At 30.6% G+C, this 18,950-nt stretch overlaps 1 protein-coding gene across 1 annotated transcript; it reads left to right on the plus strand.

The window, feature by feature from the left end:
* Nucleotides 1-2,148: 2,148 nt before the first annotated feature.
* On the plus strand, nt 2,149-17,222 carry LOC131845236 (aldo-keto reductase AKR2E4-like). Its single transcript, XM_059194280.1, has 7 exons — nt 2,149-2,225; nt 9,979-10,062; nt 13,941-14,111; nt 15,333-15,449; nt 15,576-15,743; nt 16,300-16,500; nt 16,616-17,222. Exons 1-7 carry the CDS (start codon nt 2,178-2,180, stop codon nt 16,802-16,804), a joined length of 978 nt encoding a protein of 325 aa, XP_059050263.1. The 5' UTR covers nt 2,149-2,177; the 3' UTR covers nt 16,805-17,222.
* The last annotated feature ends 1,728 nt before the right edge of the window (nt 17,223-18,950 follow it).

An 18,950-nucleotide genomic window follows, 5' to 3' on the forward strand; every position in this document is an offset into this window, starting at 1 on the left:
TTAAATCCTGAACAATGATTTTTACAATTCTATATGTAATTGTTTTATTTGTACATACCACCGACTAAGTTTAAATAACATGTATATGTATGCAATTAATATACATACTTTTAAATACTTAGTTTCATCTTGTATTATTAGACTATCAGAATTATGAATTTATAGATTGATAGATAAGATTTTACACACATAAAGGTTCATTACATATAGTACCTATACATTACAGAGTATTTAAACTAATACAATAGAATGTGGGTAAACCTACAGGTATGTGCAACAGCAATACAAAATAATTTATAGTTCAGTGTGGAGAATTACTCAAGGAGCAACACAGATTTTTAGATATGTCCGCAAGGGTGTATGTAAAAAAATCTACGGTACGGTATCAGTAGTAAATATATATAACAGTATATACCTTAGTTGCGAACAGACAACTTACTGTTAATTATACAATTAAAAGAATTAAAATAATCATGTACTGTTAATACTCGTAGTAGCATTAACATCGCGCATACAGCTATGACGCGCTCGTCTTCCTACTGCGGCTGCGCGCCGTGCAATATTCTGCATCTGTGGTGCATTAAGTTTGCGCGGGAAAACTAAAAATAATTGTTGTACTCCTAATTCTTAATTATTTTATACTATTCTACAAACTTTATATGTCTGTAATTTACTTTTATATACAAGAAACCCAATATAAATACAGTCCCTAGTAGCATACCTAACACAAACAAATTTAGTATTTTTATTCGGTCATATTTCATTAACAGTTTTAATATTGCAGCCAGAAGTCTGAAATTATTGAAATCTGTATGTGCCATTCCTTGCGGTAGTCTCCAGCGAGAGCTATTTTATAATTTATCTTATTTCTTTATCTGGAATGGGTGGGTAGGTGGCAACCGTCACCTGTACACTTACACTAAGAGTATCACAGTCATCTCCTTATGGTATGAGTTCATAGAACAATCTAAATTTTTTGTTCCGTATATGAAGTGATGTGTAGTTTCACTGCCATACCTCAGCCTTCAACTGAAACATACCTTTCAAAGAAACTGCTTTGCGGCTGAAATTGTGTATACATTAAGATGATTTATAAACTAGCGACACATCCCGGCTTCGCACGGATGCATTACAAATCTTAGAATTTTTCGAATTATTAATACGTATGCATTATACATTATATAAAGCTTCCCCTTGTATCACTATATCTATTGCTGAAAACTGTATTAAAATCCGTTGCGTAAATGAAAAGATATAAGCGAACATACAGCGGCGGCGATATAAAAGTAAGTACGTACTATAAAAGTAAGTACGTACTATAAAAGTAAGTATGTACTATAAAAGTAAGTATGTACTATAAAAGTACGCAATAAAGATTATTGCAATATTGTAGAAGAGAATGTAACTCATTGTAATTATATATTTATATTTTTGAGTACATTTTCAATCCATTTTTCCAGAACAATTTTTCTCTCGCCGCTATATTAAATCAGGAATTGCCTACTATTTTCAGAAAAGTACCTATAGACCCTGACATTAACATTTAAAAGTTCTATGGATTGCTTGACATATTGCCTAAGTTGCTTGTTTAGATAAAGTTGATCAACAACGTTTGCAAACCAGTTTCGTACAACTAGATAGTTAACCTTTATAGTTAACGATTTTATTTTTATAACTGGCTGTTACTTTCGTGGATATTTATTTAAATAAAATAAATAAAATTTCTGAAATAATATAAGTTACTTCTTATAACATTAGCTATCTACGAGTGAAAGTCCTGTCAAAATAGGTCTAGCCGTTTCAGAGAATAGCAAGAACAAACAGACAGACAATACTTTTTATGTAAATAGCGCGATATACTTTCATATGCTTTTAGTAAAAAGCTGTTAATTTAAAATTTCAAACAGATTATAATGTATAAATTTAATAATTGTATTTAACTAGCCAATGACCTCAAGTGTGTAGTATTAATACTTCAAAAAGTGAAACCACGAGCACAGCTGGTACTACAAATATTTGTAAAAAGAATAAATCATCATAAATCGTCACGTAATCGTGTAGTTATCGCATCGTGAGCTGTAAATAGTACTAACATAAGTTCAAAACTGAAGATCACAGCGATGTGTTCAAGATTTGGTTCTACTAGTTATTGTGTTTCTGTCAGGCGCTACAGTAAGATGCGGCTGCCTACCACTTTAGTAGTTTGCATTCTAGCAACGTCAATCGTGAGTAGACATATTTATTATATCAAGACTTATTGATTCTAGTAAATAAATACTTCACTACTTTTTTAGTACAATTATTATTATATATACTTACTAGCTGACCCGGCAAACGTTGGTTTACCATAAAAAAATTAAATTGCTATTGAAAATAGGTGTTGGTGGTAGAAGGGTGAGAATTTAGAATGCCACATCATAAAATTATTAAAAATTAAAATTAAGCTTAAAAATATTTTGAGTGGGTTACATTTATCACTTCAAATGTAAAAAAACCTTTTCACAGCCCTACCGAGTCTAAATACAAAATTTCATCAATGTCGGTTAAGCCGTTTCGGCAACTAACACTATGACACAATAAATTCATATATATAGACATCAATTATTATTATTTAATTTGTGGGACTAGTTGTGTATTTAGATCGTGTACATATATATTTAAGGTTTTAAAATGGTCTAAACAAACTTGATCAATTATGGAATCTTTATATCTGTGACATCATAGTAATAAAATGGATGAACTAATTTCAATACCTTTGAATTTTAATATGTAATTGAACTTGTGAACTAAAGTTGCAATGAGTAAAGTTATTTATTCGTCATTGCTTGCCTTTATATCATTTAGTTAGAGTTTTAATCTGTCACAATGTCATCTTCTTCCACTGATCCCTATCCGCGATCATACTAGACCTCTATAAAGACTGTATGCATAAAAGGAGAGCAGCAGATGAAAAGTTAGAGGTCGACCGAAAAAAAAGGAAGAATGAAAGAAGATATGCATATCTCTAACTTTTCATCTGTCCACGTTCATATTTAGTACTTTTTTAAGACATGATCTTCGTTCTACCGTCGGAATCATTATTATCATTTATTACATAATATAAAAAAAGCAGTCGCTTAAATGTATGTTTAAATCTTTAAAACTACGCAACGGATTTTGATGCGGTTTTTTAATAGATAGAGTGATTCAAGAGGAAGTTTTATATATATAATACATGTACACCCGTGCGAAGCCGGGGCGAGTAGCTATGTAGTTTATAATATTTTAGTAAGTAGATCAAAATACAGATATAATATGCAGATTTTATCGTAATTTGCACAAGGTTAATGCATTTGGCATTATAAAATCAATATATGTACTTTGTTTTTATCCATAGTTGACATGATATTATTTTTTACCATTAAATTTAATGAAAATAGTTATAAGGAAATACTTACCCATTGGGTTTTCCTCATTGACCTGTGTCAATTTATCTAGAATCATTTATGTGTTCTATATTGCTTCATATGTTTATTCGTAATTTCGTAGAATGTGTTATCATCATGATGATTGTTGGGGGTCGTTCTATACTTCATATGTGGACACCACTCGAGAACCGTTTTGATTCTATTGTTGGCTTATGAAAAATGGAACTACCATCATAACTAATTACCATAATAGGTATTAGGGTTTGATGACAAATAAATTGAATCCACTAAAACTGTTTGTCGGCTTTTCTGAGTAGTTTAAGTAAAAAAAATTACGTTGATAAGTGACATGAGTAAAAAATCTGGCCGTGCTTTTTGATGACTAACTAACATTTCGAGACCACTATGATAATATTGTTGATCGTAGCTACCGTCTTCTTGGGTTCATTACAAGATCAACTAAAAACTTTCGGCAGAGTAGAAACTTAATTACTATCTATTACTCAGTCGTACGTAGTATTTTAGAATATAACTCGGCTATCTAGTCTCCCTTCTATAGACTACATAGCAACCGAATTGAAAGTATTCAAAGACATTATTTAAAGATACTTAGCTATAGATGCGGCTTGGGTCGTAAACTTGCATGTTACAGTGAACGTCTGAAGTACTTCAATCTGGACCCTTTATATATAAGACGACAAAATAATGACCTAACCTTATTACATAAAATTATTCATCATCAGTTGGACTCATCCACTCTTCTTTCTCTATTAAACATTAATACGAGATTTAGATCATGCAACCGTAATTATAACACCTTCTATCTTCAGGTTTACTTAAATAATACTTCATATTATAAACCAATAGTTCGAATGTGTCGCCAATACAATGAAATTGTTGTCTCGAATAGAAATATAGATATTTTTCATTCAACATTTAGGCACACATAGTGTTGGATTACAATCCAGTTGTGTACCGAACTACACGCTCCTAATTATATTGTTATATTGATTGTAATCTGTTTTGTATGCTAATAAATAAATAAAAAAACATAAGGGCACGCCTCAAATAAGACATGAGATATGGGCGAGAAGATGATATTAATAATTGTAGCATATTAAGAAGTAATGAAATTTTTACACAATATGTTGTTGATTTATATAGCACTAAAGAAAGCTGAAAATACTAAAACGGGAAGGAGGACTTTTAGTGTCGATGCTGAAAAACATATTTTATAAAATTTCCTTTTACTTTATACGGTTTTATATCGTCATAAAAATAGAATATAATGGTTTATATGATGGTATGAGTGGATTGTCTATGTGGTCCTTGGCGATTGAGATCTTAACCATTTGATACAGTTTGTAGCTGTGCGAGAACATCGCACGATTGACTAAACAAAGCTTACTACAGAAACAGGTATTATTCGTTTCATCTTCGTTATTTATTATAATTAAGATGCATATAAATTAATTAAATTGTGAGGGGTGGGGATAAATAAAAAGGCTGTGATGGTATTTTTACATCTCTGAAATAATTATTTATTTACAAAACAAATGAATGCTATGCAAATGGATGAATGAATGAATGCATTCCAAATTCAAAATATGAAGGAGTTTTTATTTCTCGTACATGAGGATAAAAGACGCTAATAAAGATGACATCGTTGCATACTGATCTACAGTAATTTGCGCACTGTATTCACTACCATAAACGTATTCGCTATATAATATTACATGTATTCAGTTATTTATTAGGAATTTATTAATTATTAATTTCCTATACCACATTATTATTATGAGTCAAGTTTATTCAAGATACTAATCTTTTATGTAATATATTTTATTTAATAAGCATATAAAAGTTAACATTCTTCAACTAAAGGTTGGTTCGTCCCTAATCAAGAAACAAGTAAAACAAGTATTATGTAGGTATAATGTATAATATTATTTTTTTAAAATAGTGAATGTGGACTACGACCGTTCTCTTGTTCAACAGTATAGTCAGCTTCATATATATACATATATATATTTAGCGTCATGATTTATTAACGTCTATTAATGTTATTTCTATATTAAGTTCAATATGATAATAATATGTTTATATTTATTATTATTATTATTAATGAATCCAATCCTATTAAAACATCTTTATAAAACGCTAGCTGCCAGGCAAACGTTGTTTTGACTTAAAATAAAAAATAAAAAAATAGGAGTGGACTACCCCTAACATTTAGGGGGATGAAAAATAAATGTTGGCCGATTCTCAGACCTACTCAATACGCTCACAAAATTTCATGAGAATCGGTCAAGCCGTTTCGGAGGAGTATGGGAACGAAAACTGTGACACGAGAATTTTATATATAAGATATTATAATTATAAATCTTGTAATAGAATGAATCCTTTATGTATATCTAATCCTTTCGTAATCAATAACTTTGCACTACTTTAAGTTTATTATTAAAGTATTTAGATATTTATGTATTAAAGAATATTGTTGACTACTCTGTGACCTAACATATTTATGTGGCCGACTGTACTAAACTTGAACTTTATGTATAGTCACGATACAGGTAACCATGGCTATAATGGTCAAAGGATACGTGAGTCACGCAGGTGAACAACATTTGTTACCTAGTCGTGATAAAGAAGACAGAATGAAAACTACGTCTTAGGTATATATAAAATTCTCGTGTCACAATGTTGTTACCATACTCCTCCGTAACGGCTTTACCGATTATTATGAAATTTTATATGCATATTCAGTAGATCTAAGAATCAGCTACTTTCTATTTTTTATACCTCTAAGTGATAAGGGTTGTCCACCCCTAAAATTTTTGATATATTTTTTTAAAAAATATCATAAATTTTAGGGCATTAAAAACATATACAACTCTAATTTTCGCCCTTCTACCATAAATCCTATTTTTTAATAGAGATTTTAATATATATGACAAAACAATGTTTGCGGGGTCAGCTAGTAACCTATTAGATTTATATATTGTGCAGTACTTTAGAGCGTCATTGCCCAGTGGTTTACTTATAGAATAGAATAGAATAGAATAGAATAGAATAGAAAATCATTTATTCAAATAAACTTACATTGAAGCACTTTTGAATAGTCATAACATTTTTTTTTTTTTTTTTAATCTACCGCTCATTCGGAATGCTGTCTCATCACAAGAAGAACAAGCAAGAAACTTGTGTGTTGCTCTTTTAAATAATTTATTCTTACTTACAATTTAAGTTTAAGTGTGTGAATACAAACCACCGATTAGCACTAATTCAATTAAATACTCAAAAAGAAAAAAATATTGAATACATAACCAACTGGTTAAACAATTAATAAGAGGAAATCAGTCATAGTGATTAGAGCAGACCAGTCCCTACAAGCAGCACCCGTTCACGAGTATGACGGATGAGCCAGCCATCACTGCGCTCGACCATATTTTAGGGAGCCCAATGACCCGGCCCACCACGCCGCCACAAGTCTGGACATTTTAGTGAGCATGACTACTCAAAACACCAGACCACGTCATAGCTACTCACAATTGCCATCTGATGTTTATAGTATTCACATTTCACATAAGAATGCATGCGGCAATTAATACAAAACCCGCTACGCTTTCATATTTCTAAAATAATTGAATCAAGAAAGCAATGAGATAAACAAATTATAACGTTGTATGCTAATAAACTAATTATTTACTTGATATGTTGTCTTCTATGAATTCGTCTATCCTGTAATAGGCTTTCTTACATAAAAATTGTTTAATATAAGATTTGAATTGCCTCTCTGTCAGATTTAGTGCAGATTCTGGCAGTTTATTATAAAATCTTACGCAATTACCATAGAATGAATTACTGACTTTGTGCAGGCGGCATTTAGGTAAAATTAGCTTATTTTTATTGCGTAAGTTTCTATTTGTACAGTCTTTAAGTTTTCTAAAACTGTCTAAATTCTTCCGTGTATACATGATATTCTCATAAATGTATTGTGAAGTAACGGTGAGGATATTTGAATCTTTAAAACACTGACGTAATGACTCTCTTGAACCCATACCATAAATAGAACGTATGGCTCTCTTTTGTAAAATAAATATAGTATTTATATCGGCTGCTTTACCCCATAGTAGTATACCATATGACATAATGCTATGGAAATAACTAAAGTATACAAGTTTAGCCGTCGCCACGTCTGTTAATTGCCTAATTCTTCTAATTGCATATGCAGCTGAACTGAGTCTATTGGCCAATTTTGAAATATGGGGCCCCCATTGTAATTTCGAGTCCACTGTTATACCTAAAAAAACTGTATCATTAACAAAATTTACTATTTCGTCATTAAGCAATAACTGTGTATTTATTGGTCTTACATTAGGAAGTGTAAATTTTATACACTTTGTTTTGCTGGAATTTAATAATAGGTTATTACATGTAAACCAATTTAATATAGCAGACATAGCACAATTTACATCGTCTAATTGATTAGTTTGACGTCCAATTTTAAACACTAACGAAGTATCATCCGCAAACAGCACTATATCTGCAATTTTCTCTACCATAAAGGGAAGGTCATTTATGTAAATTAAAAAGAGAAAGGGGCCTAAGATTGACCCTTGTGGAACGCCCATTCCAATATTAGCTCCCTTAGATTTTATACCGTCAATATCTACAGTTTGGACCCTATCCTCTAAATAAGTTCTCATTAATTTTAGATCATTATCTTTTATACCATAATGTTCGAGCTTGTACAAAAGTGTTTTATGATCCACGCAATCAAATGCCTTTGATAGGTCACAAAAAACTCCGAGTGCATCCTGTGACTTCTCCCATGATTGGAAAATATGTGTTATCAGCGCTACACCTGCGTCAGTGGTAGACTTGCCGGCGGTGAAACCATATTGTTGACTGTGAAGCAGTCGGTTATCCCTGAAGTGTTGTAACATTTGATTTAACATTATCTTTTCAAACACCTTACTTAGAACTGGCAAAATAGATATAGGTCTATAGTTCCCTGGCTCAAATTTATCTCCTGATTTAAATAGTGGGATTAATTTGCTAAATTTCATTAATTGTGGAAAAGTCCCATTATCAATACATTTATTAAAAATAGTAGCTAGATATGGAGCAACAATATCTATGAAAGAACTAACTACTTTTACAGACATGCCCCAAAGGTCTTCTGTATTTTTTAAATTTAGATGTTTGAATATTTTTATGATATGAACGGGGCTAACATGTGCAAATTTAAATCTTAAAGCACAACAACCGATATTAGACTCTAGTAATATTTTTGCTCGAGATGGAGATGAGTCCAGAGAAGATGTAATATTAATCGGAATATTAGCAAAAAAATCTTCAAAAACATTAACTACATCTTTTGTTGCTGTTATTAATTTATTATCATAATTTAATGCAAATTGATTATAGGCTAATTTAGATCTTCCGGTTTCTTTATTTATAATGCCCCAGATGGTTTTAATTTTGTCAGAAGACTGGTTAATTTGTTTATTAATATAATTAGATTTAGCCGTAATACAAACTTTTTTAAAAATTTTTGAATAATTTTTCACATAAGTGGTGAATTTGTCATCAAATCGATATTTTTTTTGATCGTATAAATCAAACAAAATATTTCTACTTTTAAGTATACCTACTGTTGCCCATTCCGTGAATTTAGATTTAACATAAACTTCTTTTTTCTTGAAAAATTGTTCATATTCTCCTGATAGAATAGTAATTAGCTTGGTGTAAAGATAATCAGGATTATTACTATATTGTAACAGCAAATCCAATTTATTTTTAATCGCGCTTTTGTATTTGTTAATATTGTAAACATTTATTTGTCTTTTTGATTTTTTATTATTGTTGACTTTATTGATCTGACTGTTAAACTTAACAACTTGACCACAGTGATCTGAAGGAAGTTTATTTATTATGAATTTTTCTGTATACTCACAGTTACAAAAAACATTGTCAAGACAAGTAGCAGACGTGGCAGTTACACGAGTGGGTTCATGAAAGACATGACTTAAATCAAATGACTGAAATAAACTAATAATTTTTGTACATGTGGGTGTGTTACAAAGAATATCAACGTTAAAATCTCCACATACAATAATTTTTTTAAGACTATTAAATATTTTTTTTAAAATAAAAAACAGACACTTAGACAAGCTAAAAAGCAATGCCGGTATAAGCCAGCTGGAGGCTTCAAGCAAATTCATGATAACATATGAATAATAATAAAAATTAATAGGAAACATAAATATAAATTGTCTGAATGTTCACGGCACTGATGATGGCAATCTGTCACGGTATCGCTGATACACCACACCCTTCGGCCAGTAGTCGTCCTTTATAAAGGTGGTTAGTATGTTGGTGGGAACTCGGGCCACAAAACTCGTGTTATGGTTCGATCCCAGCTGCGTCATCCTCAATGTCAGGTTACTCCTGGTCTCTATGTACTCTACAATGTCCTGCTCTTTTTAATTGATTAATGATTCATGAAGACAATTATTTATTATGAATTCCTTCTTAACGCCTGCTTACGTTATTTTTATTTCAGGTTGTTAGTGCGCAGGAGATACCTCGGGCGCGATTGAATGATGGCAATATGATACCAATTTTAGCTTTAGGCACATATGGTTCAGTGAGTATAAATTTATTTTATTTCTGGAACTGTCGATCTTAACTAACGGAAATAAATACATGGCAATAGTTGTTCATGCACAGGATTTTCATTTAATGCTACACATAGATAGACCAAGTTTATTTACATTGAATATATATATATATAGTCACAGATAACATAATATTACATACAGATACCCCATCCCATACAAGAAAATGGTTCCTTCCTAACTCGGGCTATTCTTCGGGCTATTTTATTTCGCCACCGTAGCCGCTAAATGTCGCTAGATCTGAAGCAGTTCGGATTACTAGTGGGTGCTTAGTAACAAAGCATGAAAATAGATGGCAGTCAATTCAGTCTACATGACATCTGTTTTGCAAAGATATGTATATAATAGATATGTAGGTAACTGTATCGTGTACCTCATTAGGGACGATTCAAGATTCAATGTAAATGTGTAGGTATAATATCGTTAGCCGACACTCTGCAGATATGGCTTATGTGCCAATGTATATACCTATTATGTTATGGTTTATTTTACATTCCATGCCTATTTTTTTTATATGTTGTAACGCGTCTGCGCTATACGTATAGCCTGATTTTGATACGTTTATACTCGTACGTATCAAAATCGGGCTATACGATTTTTTATTTCAATCGTTATATGTATGAGACTGATTTTAGCTACAATTAATTTACTGGTATATACCTCATGTATTCTACGATGTACCCCTCTTTTACCTAATGAGAATTCCGCTATATCTTATATATAAATTTTGTATCACAGTGTTAGTTGCCATATTTCTCCCACATTTTGATGAAATTTGATATGTATACTTGCCAGGTCTGAGGTAGGGTTGCTATTTTTTAAGTAAGTAAGGGTAGGCCACCCATAAGTCATAGGGGTGGCCTACCCCGAAAAAATATTTTTTTGTATTATGGACAATTTTTTATTTATTTATAATGTTACATTGAAAATACATACACGCCTAAATTTTCACCCGTCTTTCACCAACCCCTATTTTTAATAGCGATATTCTTACAAATATTATAAATGCTAAAGTAACTCAGTCTGTCTGTTTGTCTCGCTTTCACGCCAAAACTACTGAACTGATTTAATTGAAATTTGGTAGACAGATAATGTAGACCCTGAGAAAGGCTACTTTTTAATGCGAAAAAGTATTGAAAGGGGAAATGAAAGGCTATATGAGGATATCGTAATTTTTAAAGTCAGATCTTGTAAGATTAAGTGAACAGGGTCGGTCTAGGTTTTTCATTATTAGAAATGTGTAACGGGGTAACACGTTATTTAGTGCGAAATTGTGTATATTACAATAAAATTTAACGAGAAAATATTATAATGATGTCACTGGGACACTCATTGCCTTACTACTATATCGTCCGTTAGTCGCGAACTTTCTGGAAACACGAGAGGCGCGCTCCTATTGGTTAGTAGATGAGGTAGACGAGTCTCACGGCGCCGCAGCGTAAGTACTTACTATACATACGTAGTATACATATGGGTGTTACAAATGTTTTTATTACGAGTAATATTACTCTGTTATCTAAGCAAGTAATGTGTGCTTATTTTGAACTTGATAACATTCTGAATTACTCGTATATCTTTCAATATCTTTAGCGGTATAAACCAGGTTATGTACTACTACTAGTATTGTTAGTGAGGGATAAAGTTGATGAACAAAAATAAAACAATATTCGTATTAAAAATATATTCATCTAATATTTTTGGCATTATTTTTAAGTTTCTTCCAAATACAAGGGGTCTGACATGGGGTGTTATGTACCTACATTAAAAGATACTTTTTGAAATGTATGAAATTTTTTTTTGAAATTATGAAACTTTGTATGAAAAAATGTATGAAAGAAACGTATTGTATGAAATTTTTGAAATGTATGAAATGTATGTACCTACATTAAAATATAATATTTGAAATGTATGAGATGTATGAAAGAAATGTATGTACCTACATAAAAAGTTAATTTTTGAAATGTATGAAATGTATGAAAGAAATGTATGTACCTACATTAGAAGATAATTTTTGACATGTATGAAATGTACGTACCTACATTAAAATATAATTTTTGAAATGTATGAGATGTATGAAAAAAATGTATGTACCTACATAAAAAGTTCATTTTTGAAATGTATGAAATGTATGAAAGAAATGTATGTACCTACATTAAAAGATAATTTTTGACATGTATGAAATGTATGAAAGAAATGTATGTAGCTACATTAAAAGATAATTTTTGACATGTATGAAATGTATGAAAGAAATGTATGTACCTACATTACAATATAATTTTTGAAATGTATGAAAGTAATGTATGTACCTACATTAAAAGATAATTTTTGACATGTATGAAATGTATGTACCTACATAAAAAGTTCATTTTTGAAATGTATGTACCTACATTAGAAGATAATTTTTGACATGTATGAAATGTATGTACCTACATTAAAATATAATTTTTGAAATGTATGAGATGTATGAAAGAAATGTATGTACCTACATAAAAAGTTCATTTTTGAAATGTATGAAATGGATGAAAGAAATGTATGTACCTACATTAAAATATAATTTTTGAAATGTATGCACCGTACAATAACATCATACCACAGAGTCATACGCAAGATAAAAACAAACTGCTATGATATTAATGAGAAAGGAAAATCAACTTTATGGTATTCGAGTTAGGGTCGATTTCTCTCTTTTTTTTAAATACTATTTTAATCTTACCAGTTGCCAGTATTCGAAGACAGCTACGATTCGTACTCGATATTTTAAATTATTATGTAATCGATTTTTCAGTACAAATGTAAATAACCAACGACATTAATAATGTACTACTATATTCCGTTCTTTGAAACGGAACACTGCTATAATACAAAATAATGAAAATTTACTGTTCACAACGACTCATTAAAAGCATCATCGAATAATGCGCTGTAATAAAATCCTGTTATCGATTATTCAAAAAAATCGATAATACATGTATTTATTTTTAATATGACAACACTTCATACATAAGTATTATTGGAAATAGTATTACTTGCTTGTTCGACTATTTTTAATTTAGTTAAAAATTAATTTACAATAATAATATATTAAGTGCTTATTATTGGAAAATATAAAAAAGACATTTAATTAGGCCGATACAAATGACGACAATGCCATCTATGAAAGCATTTTGAAAACATTGAGCCCCGTATTAGCACTGATTAAAGTGTAATTAAGTACTGGAAAATAACAAAATGAGTAAATATATGAAAATTACTTTTCTAAACGCATTATTTCATTTTAACATGTATATATAACTTTTTATAAATTGATTAAACATTTTTGAAAACACAGTTTTGTTTTTTAAAACGTTTGCAAAACTATGAAGAATTCCATCGATACCAATCACGCCATCTATATGCAACTTTTAGCAATAATAATGGCTACTTCCTCATTGAGTGCCACTGATATAGTATACATAAATATTTTATGTAAATAAACTTGCTTGTCTTTCTTTTTATAAGCATAAAAAGAAAGAAATTCAGTTGAGTTTCTTTCTAGTTCTTCTCAATCGAAACTGTATACTGAACTAGTCGGTAGGAAACAGATATTAATACAAAAAATATGACGATCAAATAAAGTTAAAATGTTCCACACGAATAAATAATTTTTGATCAATTTTTACAAATATGTTTTATAGTTTCCTATTTAACATGCGAGTGTATTTTAAAGGTATTTTTTAATAATATTTGGTATCGTATTTTAATTGACATGTATTACGATTCTTGCTTCAATAAAATTAATTTTAATTTCATAGGCATAAAACCCTTTTTTATAATAAAATCTCTAACATCATTTTACTATTGATTCCAGGATGAAGATCGTGCAAAACTACGGCAAGCAGTCAATGATGCTGTTGAACTCGGGTACAGACACATTGACACCGCTGCGTACTATAAAAATGAGGAACAAATCGGTGAGGGTATCCGTGACGTCATTCAGAAAGGTCTCGTGACGAGAGAAGACCTGTTCATCACCACAAAGGTTCATATTCATTTATTTATCCAAAACCACATAAATTGTATAGAATACTATAACTTATACAGTAAAACTTTGTCAACGACATAGTAGCAACTTAAGCAGTAAATCTCGTTATGTCAGCTAGCATAGTGCAATAGGACAACTGAAGTCTTTATGGTCATCATTATAATAGTCATCTACTTACTATTCCAGTAACACTTATTCAATAAAAATGTCCTCGAAATGTTTATAAACAATGTAAAAGTGTAAATAGTTTTTAAATCCAATTTTATATAGTGACATAATCTGAAACTAATTTGATCCTAGAGTTTATATGATCAATAATGACCATCTTATAATATATAGCTATAGATTTGAAACATTTTAAGTGTGTTTTCTTCTCCAAAATTTTATTTAAATTATATAAATAACCGGCTTTTAAATTTCCACACAGGCACATATAAACCTCTAAACTAAACAAGCGAGTTTGAACGTACGGGGGACTGGGGGTAAAAGACATATCGTTTTATATATGAAATATTATTTTATACATATAGTCATAATATGAATGAACAGACATAGTAATGAATAAAATTATTGTATTGAGCGTAGATTGAACCTTCCGAAAATAAGGTAGTGGGCTAAACCGTAGCGAGTTGTCGAAGTTGTCAAATTGTAGATCAGTATAGTACAATTTTCAATTAGTTCGTAGTGCATGAAGAATCAGCGTGTCTATAAGTGGGACTAACGATAAAACTTCTCATTCACATTATTATATTACATTTTACTACTATACCGCAACATAGGCTTCCCCCTCCGATCAATCTCCCGTCCAAATCAAACGGGAATCGAAATTACTACGAGCCCGAGACCCGAGCCGAGGATCGAACCCTTAGTGGTTCCCTCAGATTAAAGTCAGGCGGGAGTTGGCCTTTAGCCGCTTACTTATTGTTGAATACAACTATGAAAGTCTGCTAGTGACTAAAACATAATGATAATACAGAAGGTTCAATACTATATTTTAAAACAAGTTTACACTATGGTTTATGAGAATAACTGAGAACTCTGAATACCTTAACGAATGAATTAATAATAGATATATGACTACGGCACCAAATATAAACTATAAATACATCCAAATAAATTCGCTGGGAAACTAACATTATTCAAAAAACGTGCGTCAATTACGTGTGGCACTTATCCATAATCTGAAGAGACCTAATTTTTTTTATTATATGTTCTCAGCTGTGGAACGACAGACACGCGTGCGAGCAAGTGGTGCCTGCCCTAAACGAGTCCCTCAGTAAACTTGGTTTGGAATACATAGACCTATATCTTATTCATAGTCCTGGATCACAAAGGGTACGTGACGCTTCCTTCTTTCTCTCTCTTTCTTTGTTTCATTCTTACGATGACTCAATATGTATTAAACTATTACCAAATATTCAGCGCGCTGTAAATTTCTCATCTTTATTTCTCCAATTCCAGGAAGATGGAAGTTTTGATTACATCGATTATTTAGAAACATGGATCGGTATGCAAGAAGCCAAGAAACTTGGCTTGGCGAAGTCCATAGGAGTATCGAACTTCAATAACGAGCAGATCAAGCGAATTATTGATAATTGTGAAATAGTACCGGCCGTGAATCAAATTGAAGTAAGTATATTTTTTTTTTATAATTGACGGCCTAGCTGGTTTATCGGTTTAGCACATCGCTTTACTTTCGATGATAGTGTGTTCGATTCCTTGCACCATACAAAGATTTGCATTCATGAGATTGACTGGCTATTTTATGTATGTACATATGTATGTATGTATATTACGTATGTACATATGTACAAAAAAATATGTGTCAGATTAGTTGTGTAGTACCCATAACACAAGCTCTTAGCTTAGCTTGGCTTAGGGTTAGTGTCACTGTTAAAAATATATATTTTCATTTAATATTAAAATATATTATTTTTAATATCATTGTAGTTATAAAAATGTATTTAGTGTAATTTTTCTCTTTTTTGTATAATGAAAATAATAATTTTATTTGTATAGAATAATTTAATTCTATCTATCTGTCTAAAAAGTCAAAATATTTTTTTATTTATTTAAGTAACACAATTTTTTTTTGTTAATACCTCTAAGCATAAAAATGTCCTTATTATCATATGAAAAATACAGTAGATTTCAGACAATAAAAGAAAAGCAATTTCTCACACAGGTACATCCAGCTTTGACGCAGGAAAAACTGGTTCCGTTCTGTCACAATTGGGGTATCAATGTGATGGCGTACAGCCCGTTTGGGTTCCTGGTATCGAGGGACGCTACCGATGCTCCACCCCCTAGGATTGATGACCCCATACTTGAAAACATCGCCAATAAATATGGAAAGAGCACCAGTCAAGTGGTGTTAAGATATTTGGTAAGTTATTGTAGTTTAAAAAGAAGCTATAGTAAAAAATAGAAACAATCTTATAATGTTATATCTTTGCTTGGATGCTTAATAATATATTTGTCTAAAATATTTTCATATACAGATCGACAGGGGAACGATTCCGGTACCAAAATCGACTAATAAGAGTCGTCTGGCCAAGAATATAGACGTGTTTGACTTTCAACTTACTCCAGAGGAGATAAACACCATAAACAAATTCAACAAGAACAGAAGAGTGATCGACACTAGCTACTGGAAGGATCATCCTCATTATCCTTTCAATATAGATTAAAATGACAAAGTAACTAGTTGTCTTTTGTTTCCATAGGTATATTTTAAGGACTATAAAATATATCACTTTAAATAAATCTACTTGTTTTATTATATAAATTTATATCAGAATATAAGTATATAAATACTGACGGCTTCAGTAGTCTAGCGGTTTAGCTCACCGCCTTACTTCCGATGGTCGCGGGTTCGATTCCTCGCACGGCACAAACATTTGCATTCATGAGTATGATTGTTTATATCGGTCTAGGTGTTTTCTATGTATAATATGCATGTATTTGCAAATGTATGTATCAGTTATCTAGTATCTATGACAAAAGCTTTAGCTAGTTTAAATTGGGACTAGATGGCGCTGTGTTAATTGTTCTGGGATTATTTATTTGTTATTTATATTTGTGGGAGTTAGGGTGACATTACCAGTAAAGTGCACAGCAAAGGAAAAAGTATTTTATTAAAGAAATCTAATAAATTAGGAAATTAATTTAATTTAGATAAAGCTGAACCCGAGATAACAGAGTCGTGGTATACAGAATAAAAATATTTAATATTTTTTTTATTTGTAAACCGGTTGGAATGAAATAAATATTTAAGTGAAGCTTTACTATAGTACATAGTGAAAACGGGATTCTATTTAACCTACTTCTGAATCAATACAAAAGTATAGACAGACAGAAATTCTAGCAATCATTATTTTGGGTTCTATTTTACGCAATATCTCAGTAATATCAAATTCCAGTAATTTTTCTCATACATTTTTCACGTTTTACAGCGATCAGTTATATTTTTATTATATGTATAAGTATTATCAATCATCTCAATCCGAAGCAGAACATAACCTTTGAAGTTTGAATAGGTATTGTAAAAAAATATTAATTATTTAATAGCGTTTAATAGTAAGTAGTGGTGTAGAAATAATTACAAAAGATTAATATTTCTTAAAATTATTTATTTGAATTTAGAACCGTTCCAAATCTCCCGCGCCGCATAGATATCACTGCAGTCAATAAAATTAAAATAATAAAACATAGTCTATATTTAAATAATATAGAGCTTAAAACTAAAACAAATAAAAAGTTGTCTTTGTCACAAAAAAAAAATATAGATCGCAACGTAAAGAGTATTCAATATTATTTTACTGTATATAAAATCTATATTATTAATACTATCAAAATAATCATATTACTGTTACCCTAATATCAATTTTACCATACAATGTTAATAATATTTTGCTTTAAATATATTCTAATCTTATATAAGGCACATTCAATCGAATCCAAAGAAGGATTCATATAAATATCCCTATACACGTAACTGTGGATTTTTGATACACTTCATTTATTATTGTCATCTGTATTAAGTATAGATTATATTAAAAGATCAGAGAGATTCTATTTTCAAACATTCTTGAAAATAGAGATTACATAATTGAACTTGTATTTTTATTTAACGAGTTCAGAAGGGATATAGATTATATATATTGTGATTATAATAAAAAATCCCAAAGCTAGTTACTTAATAATTAAATGTATATAAATAATTATGTGTACATTTATTAACCTCTTTTGTTTCTATGCTTATCCTTGGCTGTTAATTTAGATACCAGGCGTGCGTCTTTAGGAACAAAATATTTTTTGCATGAATCCGTGTAACTATATTATGTTCGCGGCACAGAGTACTTGCAAGTAATTGTTTGCATAGATTAATTTTGTATGTTTTATTCGCATTTGGAATCCCGCCTCAATTAAAATTATTTAACATTAATTTTTAATTCATGTGTGATACTGTTCAAACATTTTTTTATGAAAACGTTACAGGTTATATTTTTGTTTAATAATAGGAATATTACTAACGAAGAGCTCAGATATTTTTATACAAAAACATGTAAATATATACCTATATGCTGCCTGCATAATTGTCTAATTAATATTCAACACTATAAAACACGGTTTCATACAATACTTATATTGTTATAGTATCGCAAATTGATAGACACTAGTATTTATATATTACCTAAGGTTAGGTCAATATCTAATATATTATGGTCTTTCGTTGCATTGCAGAATATTTCATTGCGACGTGTCAGTCACATATTCCTCACTCAGGATTTGTGGACTAAAATTACGTAACTGACAAACTGTCCTAGACAAATT

The sequence above is a fragment of the Achroia grisella genome, unplaced genomic scaffold (genome assembly GCF_030625045.1).
Source record: "Achroia grisella isolate CSIRO2021 unplaced genomic scaffold, CSIRO_AGI_Agris_v1 utg109, whole genome shotgun sequence".
Taxonomy (NCBI): Eukaryota; Metazoa; Arthropoda; class Insecta; order Lepidoptera; family Pyralidae; genus Achroia; species Achroia grisella.